The 16036-nt window shown below is 41.8% G+C and overlaps 1 protein-coding gene across 13 annotated transcripts in view; it reads right to left on the bottom strand.

The window, feature by feature from the left end:
* KANSL3 (KAT8 regulatory NSL complex subunit 3) overlaps positions 1-10593 on the bottom strand; it is a 43099-nt gene extending 32506 nt beyond the window's left edge. For 3 of the 13 annotated variants that reach the window (XR_003684801.2, XM_028514669.2, XM_028514675.2), the window contains exons 1-3: positions 10511-10592; positions 9273-9537; positions 6411-6581 (exon numbers count right to left, since the gene is read on the bottom strand). Coding sequence is in view for 9 of the 13 variants with exons in the window: in XM_028514669.2 (XP_028370470.1) it covers positions 6411-6581; positions 9273-9487 (386 nt within the window). In the remaining 4 variants the exon portion in view is untranslated. The other 10 variants (XR_003684800.2, XM_036028316.1, XM_028514673.2 and 7 more) reach the window with 10 other exon arrangements.
* Positions 10594-16036: the final 5443 nt, after the last annotated feature.

The raw sequence follows: 16036 nt of genomic DNA, 5'->3' as shown, positions 1-16036 counted from the left end.
ATGTGTAAAGGAATTTTTTTTTTAACCAGAAATCAAACAGGGAGAGACAAAGAACATCCAGAGAAATAAAATAGGTCACACTTACTTTTTCAGATTATAAATTTTTTTTTGCTTAAACACCAAGAAAAAGAAAAATGAAGGTAAGAGAGAGAAGGAGAAGGGCGAGACTAAGAGAGAGGGGAAATAAACAACACAAAGATTGTGGACTCAAAATTTCAGACATTCAATCTAAGATTAATACACAGACACATACAATATTGAGAGAGATCATTAGAGCATATTTAGAAAAGGAGAATGGCTTTCTTTTGGCTGAATTCAGAGAAGTTCTGATTTCTAAGATAAGACAACCTGCTTTAGGACACTAGACTCTTTCACTGAAATATTGGAAATGTCCTAAAATCCATTTGAGCAATGCTGAGATATATCATATATCAGGAGTATTTTACTGAATGTCTTTCAAAAGTTGTGCATCTAATTAAACCTGACATCTGAGAAACATCTGAAGGAGAAAAACCTGATCCAACTTCTTTAGGACAACATTACTACTCCAGCAAAATGTAAATCATTTTCTTTTTCTAAATAAAGTTTTTTCTTTTTTAAAATTAATCTTGGAGAGAGAAAGTGAGAAACATAAATTTGTTGTTCCACTTATTTATCCATCCACTGGTTGCTTCTTGTATATGTCCTGACCAGGGATCGAACCCGCAACCTTGGTGTATCAGTATGACACTCTAACCAACAGAACTACTTGGTCAATGAGTGAATCATTTTCAAAGATTCTTCAAGCCCCACAACTCTGGCAAGCAGACACAGGAAAACGATCTAAACTGGAGGTCAGCAAATGTTTCCCACAATGGACTGGGTAGTAAATATTTGAGTCTATGGGCTATATGGTCTCTGTCACAACTATTTAACTCTGCAGTCACAATGCAAAAGTAGCCATGGACAATACCTAAAAGGCTGGGCATGACCTTGGTCGAATAAAATTGTATTCACAGACACTGAAATCTGAGTTTCCAGGTGTCTTCTTTATATATTTTTTCAACCACTTTAAAATGTGAAAACCAGCCCTGGCTGGTGTAGCTCAGTGGATTGAGTGCGGGCTGGGAACCAAAGTGTCCCAGGTTCGATTCCCAGCCAGGGTACATGCCTGGGTTGCAGGCCATAACCCCCAGCAACCGCACATTGAAGTTCTCTGTCTCTCTCTCTCTATCTCCCTCCCCTCTCTAAAAATAAATAAAGAAAATCTAAAAAAAAAAAACCTAAAAATCTTAAAAAAAAAAAATGTGAAAACCATTCCCAGTTCACGGGTTTTATAAAAACGAGCAATGGGCCTGATTTAGAGCATGGGCCCTACATTGCTAATCCCTGATCCAGATAATTCAATCAATCAGAGAAGGAGATTTAAACTATTTCACAAATTATCACACACTACTACAGAAAGTAAGAGTTGGTTGAGGGAGGAGGGGGCTTCATTTTCTATTACACAGAAAGTTATCTGAAGGCAGTTACTACTGAAAGAATTCAAGAGGGGAAACCAAAACACTAACAAAGAAAATCCAGTTTCTGACTCCACTGAAAGATCTCTGAGGAAAAACAAATCTCTAGTCCTACAGTCCATGAGTTTCTGATGTGGGAAACTAATTTTACATGATTTCATACAGGAAGAAAAGCAGCAATTTAATAATCAACTCAAGGAAAAGAATGGCAACAAGATGATTACAATCAAAGCAGAGAGAACTAACTCCAATCTCCAAACAGATTATGGATCCAGACTTTGGGGACAAGGTCATAATATGGTAACCTCTGAAAGTGAAACCAGTAAGTATCATCAAATAAAATTAGCTGTGTACAAAAGTGACCTACCTGAAAAGATGGTTTGTAAGCCTGTTGCTAGTGAGGACACCTCCAAAATCTCATCAGACACTAAAAAACAAATAATCTGAGATAAACTGAGCGCTAATTTATCATATCAGTCTATGGCAATGTCATAACAGAAAGATGGAGGTCCCCATGGAGAAAAGATAAGCCGCTGGCAGTGTTTCCCTGCAGGACTGGGCAGGCAAAGCTGCACCTGTGAGGCCTACTCTGTGAGCCCTTTTGCTGTGAGAAAAGATGGGTGCATCTAGCTACCTTGTTGAAGAAGGAAGCCTCCAGGGCAGACTCTGCACTTCTGGAATAGAATGGCTTCTCAGCCTCCTACTGAGAATCCACACTTTGGCCAGGCCGCCCCAGTGTCTCATCTGCTTTACAATTACACCTATCCTTGTAAATGAAGAAACTGGTATTCATATGTATTATTAAGTTTCTGATGACTGTGTTAAGTAGAAGGATCCCCAAAAACCTCTTGATCATGAGCATAGGTAAATTGATTTAAAAACTTCGTGCAGCTCTCCCATCCAGTTTCTGCAACTGCACTGAGGATACCACAAAGGCTCATCTTATTCAGTCACCAATGGCCCTTTTTACTTCCCTTAAGAAGTGAGTAGAGGAGTTGAGGGACTTCCAGCCAAGATGGAGGTATAGGTAGACACACTGTACCTCCTCACATGACCAAAAGAAGGACAACAATAATTTAAAAACAAACAACAACCATAACTGACAGAAAATCGAACTGTATGAAGCCCAACAATCAAGGAGTTCAAAAAGACATATTCATCCAGACTGGTAGAAGGGGTGGCTGATAAACCCAATGAGAGGGTGGATTGTGGAGCCGGGCATGCAAGGCTGCAGCTGGCAGACCAGGCAGTCCCACATTCGCACACAGATAAACCAGGCAAAACAGGGGGAACAGGAACTCCCATGCTCACAGGAAAATTCATTGGAGAGACCCACAGGGTTCTAGAACATACACAAGTCCACCCACGTGAGAATCAGAACCAGAAGGGCCCCATTTGCTTCTGGGAAGCACGGGAAGTGACTGAAATCCGGCAGAGAATGGAGCAAACACCATTGTTCCCCCCCAGACTCCTTCCCCACACACAGCGTCACAACCCAGCGACGCAGGTTACCAAGCCCTGGTGAACACATAGGTTCCACTCCTCACTATATAACAGGCACGTCAAGACAAAAAAAAAAAAAAAAAATGGCCCAAAAGAAAGAACAGATCAAAGCTCCAGAACAAATACAATTAAGCAATGAAGAGATAGCCAACCTAGTAGTTGCAGAGTTCAAAACCCTGGTAATCAGGATGCTCACAGAATTGGTTGAATTTGGTAGCAAATTAGAGGAAAAAATGAAGGCTATGCCAAGTAAAATAAATGAAAATGTACAGGGAATCAATAGTGATGGGAAGGAAACTGGGACTCAAAGGTGCAGACCAGAAGGCAGAAAGAAACATCCAATCAGAAAAGAATAAAGAAATAAGAATTTTAAAAAAATGAGGAGAGGCTTAGGAACCTCCAGGACATCTTTAAACGTTCCAACATCCAAATTATAGGGGTACCAGAAGGAGACAAGGAAGAGCAACAAATTGAAAACTTATCTGAAAACATAGTGAAGGAGAACTTCCCCAATCTGGTGAAGGAAACAGACTTCCAGGAAGTCCAGGAAGCTCAGAGAGTCCCAAAGAAGTCTGACCCAAGGAGGAACACACCAAGGCACATCATAATTACATTACCCAAGGTTAAAAATAAGGAGAGAATCTTAAAGGCAGCAAGAGAAAAGAACACAGTTACCTACAGAGAAGTTCCCATAAGACTGTCAGCTGATTTCTCGAAAGAGACCTTACAGGCAAGAAGGGGCTGGAAAGAAGTATTCCAAGTCATGAAAGGCAAGGACCTACATCCAAGATTACTCTATCCAGCAAAGCTTTCATTTAGAATGGAAGGGCAGATAAAGTGCTTTCCAGAGAAGGTCAGATTAAAGGAGTTCATCATCACCAAGCCCTTATTATATGAAAAGTTAAAGGGACTTGTCTAAGGAAAAGAAGATAAAAATATATGAATGGTAAAATGACAACTAACTCACAACTATGAACTACTGAAACTAAAAAATAAAAACAAACTAAGCAAACAAGCAGAACAGGAACAGAACCACAGAAATGGAGATCAAATGGAGGATTATCAGCAGGGGAGTGGAAGGGGAGAGGAAGGAAAAGGTACAGAGAATAAGTAGCATAGATGGTAGGTAGAAAATAGACAGGGAGAGAGTAAGACTAGTGTAGGAAATGTAGAAGCCAAAGGACTTATATGTATGAACCATGGACATGAACTAAGGGAGGGAATGTGGGTGGGAAGGGGTGTGCAGGGTAGAAGGGAGTGAAGGGGGGGAAGCAGGACAACTGTAGTAGCATAATCAATAAAATATATTTTTTTAAAAAAGAAGTGAGTAGAGGAGTTGAGAACACTGGGCTCAGGAGGTGGACTGCCTGCTTTAAACAAATCCCTGTTCCATCACTTCCTAACTAAGACTTCTTAACCATCCTGAGATCAGTTTCTCCACCCTGTAAAATAGGGATGAAGAAAGGGTATACCTCGAAGAGTTGCCTGCAGGATAAGAGATCACGCACATGAAGAGCTTGGCAAAATGCTTGGCACCTAGAAAGCACCTGACAAATGGTGGTTCTATTTTGTTACTACCACTGATTACTATTTTTTATTAACTATAAAAACAATGATAAGCCATTTTGCTGAATCCATTGACTCCGGTAATATTACCAGCCATTGATCTTCACTAACTGCAGTTTTTCCTCTTTATCCAAAGCTCTGGAGAGCATTTCCCTTTCTTAGAGCACAATGTTAATTCCAATCCAAGATCCCAAACAATTTCTTCACAAGCTATTCAATCAAAGTGCAGAGCTGTTCCACTTTTAACAACCACCACTTTGATCACACAAGCACATCTGTTCAATATCATTTCCAACTTTTGACCAGGCTCGTAAATCATAACAATCACCTCAAACTTTCCTATCCTTCTTCCTACCAAATGTCTTCTTTCTCTTCCATTATTATAAAATAAGATCTCTCCAACATTATGGCAAGTGTACCAGCTACCAACTCCTGTGTAAGATTTTAACATGCCCCTACAAATGGCATGTAAATAACCAAGAGAGCCGTCAGAGAAATGCAAATTAAAAACACATTGAGTTGTCACTTCCCAACCTCTAGAATGTTGACAAGAAAGAAAAAGACAGGTAATAAATGTTGGCAAAGATGTAGAGAAATTGGAACTCTCTTACACTGCTGGTGGGAACATAAAATGGTGTAGTACCTTTGGAAATCAGCCTAGAAAGTCCTCAAAAGTTAAACATGGAGTTACCATATGACCCAGCCATCCCAATCCTAGGTAAATATGTAAGAAAACTGAAATCATATGTCCACACAATAACAACATGACTATTCACAGCAGCATATTCCTAACAGCCAGTAAGTAGTGGCAACCACAATATCCACAGATAAACAAAATGTGGTACATCCATACAATGCAACATCTTTGGGCAATAAAATGGAATGAAGTACTGATTCATGCTATAATATGCATGAGCCTTGAAAACATCACACTAAGTGAGAGAAGCCAGATACAAAAGCCACATATTGTATGATTCCATTTCTATACTCAGAATAGGCAAATTTAAAGAGACAGAAACTGGTGGTTGCCAGGGGTTTGGAGGGATTGGGAGGTAATGAGAAGTGACTCTTAATGGACATGAAGCTTCTTTTGGGGGTGATAAAAATGTTCATCAAATTGACTATGGTGATGAATATATTAAAATGTACACATGAAATAGGTGAATTGTATGGTATGTAAATTTTATCTTCATACGGTTGTTACACAATAAGTAAAAGACAAATGTTCTCCAAACAAATGACCTGGAGAGAAGAGTGGAGTCCATGGGTCAGTGAGAAGCACAGCAGCAAGTCAGCCAACTCATGAAAATAGGCTGAAGTAATCCCTCAAAACCACGGACTGCAAATCTATATTTAAAAGCCACTCGAATCAAACATCTATTAGCTTTTCATGTGACTCCAAAATATTTTCATGACCCCAGTTACAGACCACATAAAACAGTATCTTACAAATTTATATCTAATGTTTTTGAGTTTTGGGTTGGTTTTTATTGTAGTCTGGATAACTCCTACATCAGATCTTGTACTATATAAGCTACAGAGTTAGTCATACCTATTAAATTTAATTCATTTATTTATTTGATTAATGTTTATCATATGCCTACTATGTGACAAGCATTTTCCTGGGTGTCAGTGATGCAAAGAGACTGAGATGCAAGCCCTTGTCTTGAAGAGCTCACTGCAGAGTGAGCTAAGACTTATAATGCAGAATTAGGAGAACAGGTGTGTGGATGCTAATGAATAAGCACCTAGTAAATGTGTTTCAATGCAGATGATACAAAATATTTACAGTGCAGTAAGCATTAATGCTGTAGTGACCTGTCCTCCTGAAGAGTGGCCTACCTGTTGACATGCTCCTCCCAGTCCTCTGGTGGGGGAGGGGCATCTGCATCAGTCCTGGCAAAGATGACATGTCTTTCACACTCATTCATCACACTGCGTGCCTTCTGATTGTCGTAGAGTGGCACAGGGGTTGATACGACTGTCTCCACATCTATTGGAACATCTGATTCACTGTAAATGGGTGAGAAGATAGGACCAGGACACATGTACTTTACACAACACAGGTGTTAAACAATCACCTAGTTGCCAAAAATGCCTCTTTAATATAAACAGCTTTAAAGTATTCACAAGCACATTAAATCCACAATAAAATTATGATCTAAAATCATCTTTTCAACACTTGTTGAGACCTCTGCCCTCTGACACACTCTTATATGCTAGAGGACACAAAATCATTTTGGAATGACTATGCAAAAAATGAAAAATGGCTTATTTTTTGAAAAGACAAATATATTCCACAAGCAAATAGTTGATTGCCTATCTGTAATTTCCAATACAATAGCGATAGGTCACATGAAATTATTTAAATTAAGAAGAATTAGAATTAAAAATTCAGTTCTTCAGTCACACTAGCCACATTTCAAGTGCACAACAGACACATGTGACTGGTGGCTATCATACTGGATGCACAGGTATAGAGCATTTCTATCACTGCAGAGAGTTCTGTCGGACAGTACTGATCCTGAGTTTTAACTATTCATATAAACCTTCCCTGTCACTAGCAAGTCAACTAGTAGTTAATTAAAGCTTCTGATTATCTAAAACGGATTACATGGAATATAGACACCTTAGCTATTTAACTCACTATGAAAAGAACCTAGAACAGGAACAAATAGAAATGGACATCTGAAGAATCTTTTGTATTTTAAAGTGTTAAGAAAATCCTAGTGCCATAAGGATACTGCACCAACTGTCACTCCAAATACTATGATAATCAAACTGGTCTACTGGTTGTCTACCAAACATCACTTTAACTTTCTGACCTCAGTGATTTTATTGCAACCATTCCCAATGTCTGGAATAAGATCATTCTGAAATGTAGTGAAATCATATGTAGCTAGATTGGGTGGTGAGTGAAAGTGCTGATTATCTTCTCTGGACCAGACACTGGGTGAGGCACTTAACCTGTGTACCTAAAAGAGAAGTCTTGATTTCATCATTCTAACATATCCTCCCCAAGTCTTCCCTAACTCACAGCACCAAGCAGCTGCTCAAGCCAGAAATCTAAGGAGTCATCCTAGTTTCACCTATCCCTTACTCCCGGGCCCTTTCTAATTCATTGCAGCAGGTCCTGTTGACTCTACCTACAAAATATATCTCGAGGCCATGCATTTTTCTCCATTTGTACCACTCCCATCCCTATGCAAGTTATCGTCATCTCTGGCCCCTACAACAACATGGCCCCTAGCAGATCTTCTCTATTCCACTCCTATACTATAATCTATTCAACAAAAATTCAAAATGACCTTTTAAAAATATAAATCCAATCTCTAGCTTAAAATCTTTCAATGATTTTTCATGACTCAGAATCAAATTCTTCTATGAAGCCTCACCCACTTCTCTCCTAGCTCCCACTTACATCCCCATCACAACCATACTCCAGACACAATAGACTAAAATAAGTTCATAGAACACGCCAAACTCCCACTTTGGCTTATAAACCGTCCCACAAATGGAGACAGTTTATAAGAGGAAATAATTTCCTAAGGACTGTCTACAGAATCTCACATTTAAAAAATGTGAGATACAAACACAGGAGTTTCAATATTGGCAAGAAGCTATTACATAGCTAGAGAAAAAGATCTCAAATTCTATATTTAAGGAGCTCATCAGTTATGCCCTAGGCCAGAGGCATCAAGATTATGTTGGATAATCCCCTAAAGTGAGAGATCCTGTGCCCTGTACAAACAAAAAACGACAACAAAATGCTGTCCTCCTTAGGAAATGAAATAAAAACCACTATTCCATATGTTTTTAAAAGAATGCATATCACGGTACCTCTAGTTCATTAAGGTTTAATGGGGGATCTAAGAAACAAAACATAAGATCTCAATTATCCAACAAACCTATAACCCGTGCTAGAGGAAATATTAAACATTAGGTCATATTAAAACAAACAAACAAAAAGCCTCCTCCCCAAAGCAGTCTATTAAGTTACATAAGGGTTTGATTTGGTCATCAAAATAGAATATATCAACAAATCTTGAAATATAAGAAATTATAACACCTTAAAGCTTGAAAGAATTGCTCAACAGTTTTACTTAAGTCCAATGTAATTGTATCACCTATTACATACTAAATTTTTTTTTTAAATCCTTACCCTATAATGTAGACTGGCTGAAAATATGATCAGACCTAAAAAGGGTTTAGATCACCCATGGGTGAGTTCTGAAACAAGCTAAGGCAGAAGGAAAGAAAGGTCTTGTGGATATGCTCCTGAATTTTGCAGATAAAGCCAGTAAAAGGTTATTGTTGCCAGTGTTTGGGCAAGCCTGAACACTAGACTAAAGGAAAGAGTCTAAACCTGTGTGGCAGTTTTTAAGTCAACTCTTCAGTCTTTTTCTCCACCAGCTAAATAATCCTCTTCCATTTCCTCTTTCCATACAAGTCCTATTACCTAAGTGGAATAGTTTGTTTGGTTTCTTTTGAACATCCTTCCTTTCCTAACTTGTCAGATGTCTTGAATGTTGATGTCCATATAGACCTGATATCCTCACACTGCTTACCAGAGATGCCCGAAGTAAACATCCAAGCCACCAACCCCCACACAATCCTCCATAGTCAAGTCATCTGGAATCCCCACCATGTAATCACTGCATGGTTAGGTCAACCGCAGCCCTTAGGAGTGGAGCCCAAACTCACATGGTACTTTCATGCTGCCTTCGGGGAGTAACAAAGAGCATGCGGGTGGGTCGGGCGCTGCTGGCATCTGGGTGGGCACTCCATGGCTTGGCATAGCTATGGTCCAGAAAAACCAGATCCAGCTCCCGTTCATGCACTGAAAGCTGAAAGAGTAGTGAGGTGCCCATGCGCCGTGCTGAAGTCTGGAAGTCCCTCTCCACACCCCGGTGGGCCATGTCACTGGTGGGGCAGCAAGTCAGGGAACAGGTGTCTGCATACTAGTTACCTGCAGTGGAAAGTTTGCAATTCAAATACTCTAAATTTCTTCCAACATGAAACATCTCATATACTTCTCACTTTTGTGATCTTTCTATTATTCACAATTGAAACTCCAGTACACTGCACAACCTCATCCACCGCAGGGAGGGTTCCTGAAATCTCATCACCCTCCAAAAAGGCTCTGGCACCATGACTTCCTTCATATTCAATCTCTACAAAATTCGTTCATCGGAGAGCTGAATGACTCCCCTGGCCGCAAAGGCCTCCCTCAGACAAATACTAACTTGCTTGGCCGGCGCCTCGATTTCCTACGTGGGCCAGAAGGCTTTTGGCGAACAGTTATCACAAGTTTTAATTCTTCTCAAGCTAAGTAAGGATCTCTACTGCTGCTCACCATTCCCTGAAACTTCAGGGGGTTCACTGTAGCGGCGGGGCAACGTAGACCTCTAGGAGGCCCTTTAAGTCTTTAGTTTGATGTTAAATGAAAGTTTTGCACCGACTTCGTAACAGTCTGCAGTTTTCAAACATACAAATGAGGGCCCTTCTCGAACCGGTAACAAAACACCACCCCAGGAGGACCTCCTTCCTTACACGGAGTGGGCGGTCCCCACAAACCGCCCGGGACTCCCACCACCCCTGAGGGTCTCGCAGCCGGACCACCAATCGACCCCATCCAGAAGGCGGGGCTTATCGTGCGCACTTTACAGAAGGCGCCAGTTCGAGGAGGGGGAAGGGATGAAGCGACTAGGCTAAGGCCTCCGAGAGTTCTCAACCAAGAGGCCCAGCCTCACACCCGCCGCCCGCCGGTCCGCCTGGCCCGGTGTCGGCGGTCCAACACGTCCGGGGCGGCCCAAACTCCAGCCCCTAGTCCCTGGATGCCGGTGAGCCCGGAGGCCCTCGCCGAGCATGCCCCCAACCCGTCCCAGCCCCGGGCCGCGACCCCCACGGCCCGCTACCCCAGAGGGCCTACTCTCCCTTACCCACAATCCGCTGGCCGCGCGCTCCGCCCGGACAGGCTCCCAGGGCGCGTGCGCGTTAACGCCCCCAGGTCCGCCTCTCAGGGCTCCAAACAAAATGCGGAAGCGGTCAACAGCCTGGGAAGGAAGGGGTGGGAAGCGGTAAAACCCGGAGTGGATTACCCTGCGCCACAGAGGCGGAAGCGGAGAGTCGGAAATGCGTGGATCTTGGAGGCAGTTGAGCGCTGAGTCTGGGATCCCCCTCCTGCATTTTCAGCGGGAGTACGAGGGCCAAGGAGGACGCTGGCTCCTGCAGCGCCCGTCTTGCTGTCCGCATCCCTTTCGTTGTTCCTTCTCCCTCCACCTCTGCCAGAACCCTGAATGGGCTCGTCGGGAATTTTACTCCTAAGAAACAACACGATAAAAATAAATCGAAAAAGTTCTTGTGAGCTTGAAACTGCTCTAAAAAAATAGTCTATTAAAAATAAAAGGCCCTAACTGGTGTGGCTCAGTTGGTTGGGCACCGTCCCACAAATCAAAAGGTCACCGGTTTGATTCCTGGTCAGGGCACATGCCTGGGGATATTGGTTTGGCCTGGTGGAGGCACATAAGAGAAGCAACAGATAGATTTTCTCTCTTCTTTTACCCTTCCTTCCCCTCACTCTAAAAAGTAAATAAATACAATATTTTAAAAAATAAAGAAAAGAAACATTTATCTAGAGTGCTGTTGAAACAGCATAATAACGATACCTGGAAAGGACACAAATAGTCTTCGATGGTAATTACCATAAGGGACCTTAGAATGTTACAGAAGTAGAAACATTTCCTGATGAAGGGATTGGAGATGTCATGAAAAGGAAATCACTGGAGGCTGGGCTCGGTAGGACCAGGCCATTGCAGAGGGACTGGGAAGGTTGTTGAGGCCCGTGTAGAATTACCAATGGGCCAAATACTACCCAACCCCATGTCTTTGGCCTTCATATTACTTTCTTAAAATTATTTATCTACAAACATTTTAAATTTTGGAGGTTTCATGTAAACATCCAAACTTCCAATTCTCTTGAATAACTGGAGTCTATGGCAGCACTGGACTCACCTTCAGGTTTGGCAGGCATGGGGACTGCATATGACTTCCCTCCCCGCAGCCTCACTGGGCTCTGTGGCCCCTGGGGGATTCGATTTATCACCCACCCCTGCACACATACACACTCTCACTCAACATCCCTGGGCTAGAATTAAATGCAGATGTCCCTGGGACGGCAAACACCATCAGCAGTTAAGTGCATCATTTTAAGGTGATTAGTGGATTGGTTCATTTTGGTCACCCAACTAGGGCAGGAGTGAAACTCATGACTTGTAATGCTGATGGAGCTAGGGTGAAGAAACTAGCCCAAAGGAAGAGACACAGTGCCCCAGACAGCCTGTGCAATGCCACCAGGAGTCCTGAGTGTCTGGAGGAAAGATGAGAGTTAAGAGTCAGGTTAGGAAGTATAGAGAAAGAAGGCAAATTGTCACTTTACAACTCTAGACTATTTCCATCATGACAGAAAGTCTTATATATAGCAGGAGTGTTAAAACTGTAGTGCTTGTCCTGAAGTTTTTCTTTACCTATGCCCATGGCAGACATGATTAATTAATAACAGCCCACTTTCCCTCTGAACCCACATGCAATTTCACAATCATTTACTCCATCCAAGATATCCAATAGATTAGAGTTAGCCATCTCTTCTCTATATCGCCTCTCTTTACTCTGATATCCTGCAAGATATATTTGGCCTTCATTTATTCACAAATATTTATTTTTTTAGTATATTTTATTGTTATGCTATTACAGTTGTCCCAATTTTTTTCTCTCCTTTATTCCCCTCTGCCCTGTACTCCCCCTACCACCAGAATTCACCCACCTTAGTTCATGTCCATGGGCCATGCATATAAGTTCTTTGGCTTCTACATTTCCTATACTATTCTTAACCTCCCTTGTCTATTTTGTACCTACCAATTATATTCCTTATTCCCTGTGCCTTTTCCCCCATTCTCCCCCTTCCCTTTCCCCACTGATAACCTTCCATGTGATCTCTTTTTCTGTAATTTTGTTCCTGTTCTAGTTGTTTGCTTAGTTCATTTTTGTTTAGGGTTTTTTTTTTAGGTTCTGTTGTTGATAGTTGTGATTTCGTGGGTGTTTTACTCTTCATAGTTTTGATCATCTTCTTTTTCTTAGATAAATTCCTTTAACATTTCTTATAATAAGGGCTTGGTGATGATGAACTCCTTTAACTTGACCTTATCTGGGAAACACTTTATCTGCCCTTCCATTCTAAACAATAGCTTTGCTGGATAGAGTCATCTTATAGGTAGGTCCTTGCCTTTCATGACTTGAAATACTTCTTTCCAGCCCCTTCTTGCCTGTAAGGTCTCTTTTGAGAAATCAGTTGACAGTCTGATGGGAACTCCTTTGTAGATAACTTCTGCTCTTCTCTTGCTGCTTTTAAGATTCTCTCTTTATCTTTAATCTCGGGTAACTTAATGATGATGTGCCTTGGTGTGTGCCTCCTTGGGTCCAACTTCTTTGGGACTCTCTGAGCTTCCTGGACTTCCTGGAAGTCTATTTCCTTTGCCAGATTGGGAAAGTTCTCCATTATTTGTTCAACTAAGTTTTTAATTTCTTGCTTTTCCTCTTCTCCTTCTGGCACCCCTATCATTCAGATGCTGGAATGTTTAAAGTTGTCCCAGAGGTTCCTAAGCCTCTCCTCATTTTTTTTCATTCTTGTTTCTTCATTCTGTCCTGGTTGAATGTTTATTTCTTCCTTTTGTTTCAAATTGTTGATTAGAGTTCCAGTTTCCTTCCCTTCACTCATGGTTCCCTGTATATTTTTCTTTATTTCACTTTGCATAGCCTTCACTTCATTCTCTATTTTGCAACCATGCTCAATCATTTCTGTGAGCATCCTGATTACCAGTGTTTTGAACTCTGCATCTGATAGGTTGGCTATTTCCTCATCTCTTAGTTGTTTTTCTAGCTTTTCCATCTGTTCTTTCATTTGAGCCATATTTCTTTGTCTTGGTTCATCTGTTACATTATAAGAGAGGAGCCTTAGGTATTCGCCAGGGCAGGGAAACCCGCATTGCTGCATAGTGGCGCTGTATGTGGGGGCAGGGTCTGACAGGGAACACCACTTGCTCAGCTCTCGCCAGCTTTCAGTCACTTCCCCACTACCAACAAGCAAACTGGGCCCTTCTGGTGCTGATTCCCGAGTGGGTGGATGTGTTGCCACCCTTCAAGGCCAGGCAGGTTCATGGTATTCGTGCAGATGGAAAAATATTCACAGAGCCGTCAGGATGTCTGGCATGCCTTTATTCATGGATGGACAAGCCACGCACACTGGAAGCTGCGTGTCTATCTGCATGGCTCATCCCCTGGCCCCTGGCCCCAGCATGGCATCCATCGTGGCACCTGTCGCCTTGTGTGTCTCTCATCATCATCGCCCCCAGTAGGGAGTCCCTACCTGTTTAAGTACTAGGGGAGAGCAAAGCCGGAAAACTGCCGGAACATTACATAACATAATTCTGTGCATGCGAGCTCACTTCATGTTATGGGAACAGTTTATCAGGGCCAGGTCTCAAGGTTATAAGAACGCTAGTTATCAGGTCCCTCTAAGGTTATGAGAACACTGCTCCCCTTAGTTACCCAGACACCTGGATTAGGAAGCCAGACTGCCTCCATTTACCCTGCAATGGGTTTGTGTACATTTTAGGACCCTGTGGGTCTCTCCAACAAACTCTCTTGTAGGGCGGGAGTTTCTCCCACTGCTGTAACCCCCACAGGTTTTTAACAGCCACAGATTTTGAGGCTTTACTTCCCCATGCTAGAACCCTGGGTTTCATAGTCTGTTTCCCTCCCCAGTTGTTCCTCCCTGTTTTTTCACACGCGTGTAGGACCACCTGCTCTGCCAGCCACCCCAGTCCTCCAGCCACCGCCTTGCTGCTCCTCCTTTCCGCCCTGGCTACTGTCTTGCCCCTCTTACTAGTCTGCATGAATGTTTCTTCTTTAACTCTTTGGTTGTCAGACTTCCATACGGTTCAATTTTCTGGAAGTTCTGGTTGTTTTTGTTTTTAAATTTGTTGTTTTCCTTCTTTTGGCACTGCAAGAAGGCAAAGTGTATCTACCTACGCCTCTATCTTGGTGGAAGTCTATTCACAAATATTTCTTAAATTCCTACTATGTGATAAATACTGTGCTAGGTGCTGAGGATATAGCACTGACAAAGCATACTTCTTTACAATCTACATAAATAATTGTTTAACTTATAATTGTGATAGTAAGGTCTAATATTTAGAGAACACCAAATAAGGTCTAAATGACATAAATTATTTACTTCATTTAACCCTCTCAACTACTAGGTTCTATTACAGTCATGTCCAGAGATGTAAAGTATCTTGCCCAAGGTCACACAGCTAGTTTATATCAAAGGCAGAACTGGTATCCAGGCAATGTGGCTCCAGAACCTGGGCATTTAATCCCTTGCAACTCCAGTTGCAATAAGGAAAAGTGCAAGGTGGTGAACGTGAGTAGAATAGTAACCCAGCCATGGCTTACGTGGTGGGGAAGGTGTACTTGTGAAGGTGACATTAAAGCTGAAACCAAAAGAGGAGTATGAAGTAACACAGTAGAAAGTGGGAGAGAAGCTCTTCAGGAGAAGAAATGACAAAGGCAAAGGATCTGAGGTAGAAAGGAGCTTGATAACATCAAAAAAGAGGGGGTGAGAAAAGTGTAGCTAGGTAGCAGTGGTCAGTGAATGGAACAGTGGAGAAAGGTGAAGTTGGAGAGACAGACTTAGGACAGAGCCTGCAGGGCCCTGGATGTCCCAGAAAGAATTTTGGTACTGCCCCTGGCTGGGTAGTTCAGTTGGTTAGAGCACATCCTGATACCACAAGGCTGTGGGTTTGATTCCCAGTCAGGACACATAAAATAATCAACCAATGAATGCACAAATAAGTGGAACAACAAATCACTGTTACCTTCTCTCTCTGTCTAAAATCAATATTAATTAATTAAAGAAAGAATTTTGCTACTGATCATAGACTGTTTTGTGTTAACTTTTCTCTTTGTTTTGTAAAGAGAGCATAAATCCTCAAAGTCACGGATTCTTTGTGTCCTTCACAGAACATAGCTCAGGACATACTGGATAGTTTCTGTTTTCACTGATTGATGATTGATTGATTGATTGATTGACTGGTTGATACCAACATGAGACATAGTACAAGATGAAAAATAAACCGTTTTTTAATTTTTTAAATATATTTTATTGATTATGCTATTACAGTTGTCTCATTTCCCGCCACCTTCATTCCCCTCCACTCTGCACACCCACATTCCCCTCCTTTAGTTCATGTCCATGTGTCATAAGTTCTTTAGCTTCTACATTTCCTATACTATTCTTGCCCTCCCCGCTGTCTATTTTCTACCTACCATCTATGCTACTTACTGTCTGTACCTTTTCCCCCCTCTTCCCTTCCCACTCTCCCACTGATAACCCTTCATTTGATCTCCAT

The sequence above is a fragment of the Phyllostomus discolor genome, chromosome 6, assembly GCF_004126475.2.
Source record: "Phyllostomus discolor isolate MPI-MPIP mPhyDis1 chromosome 6, mPhyDis1.pri.v3, whole genome shotgun sequence".
NCBI classification, from domain to species: domain Eukaryota; kingdom Metazoa; phylum Chordata; class Mammalia; order Chiroptera; family Phyllostomidae; genus Phyllostomus; species Phyllostomus discolor.
This window is presented reverse-complemented; position numbering and strand designations above follow the sequence as displayed.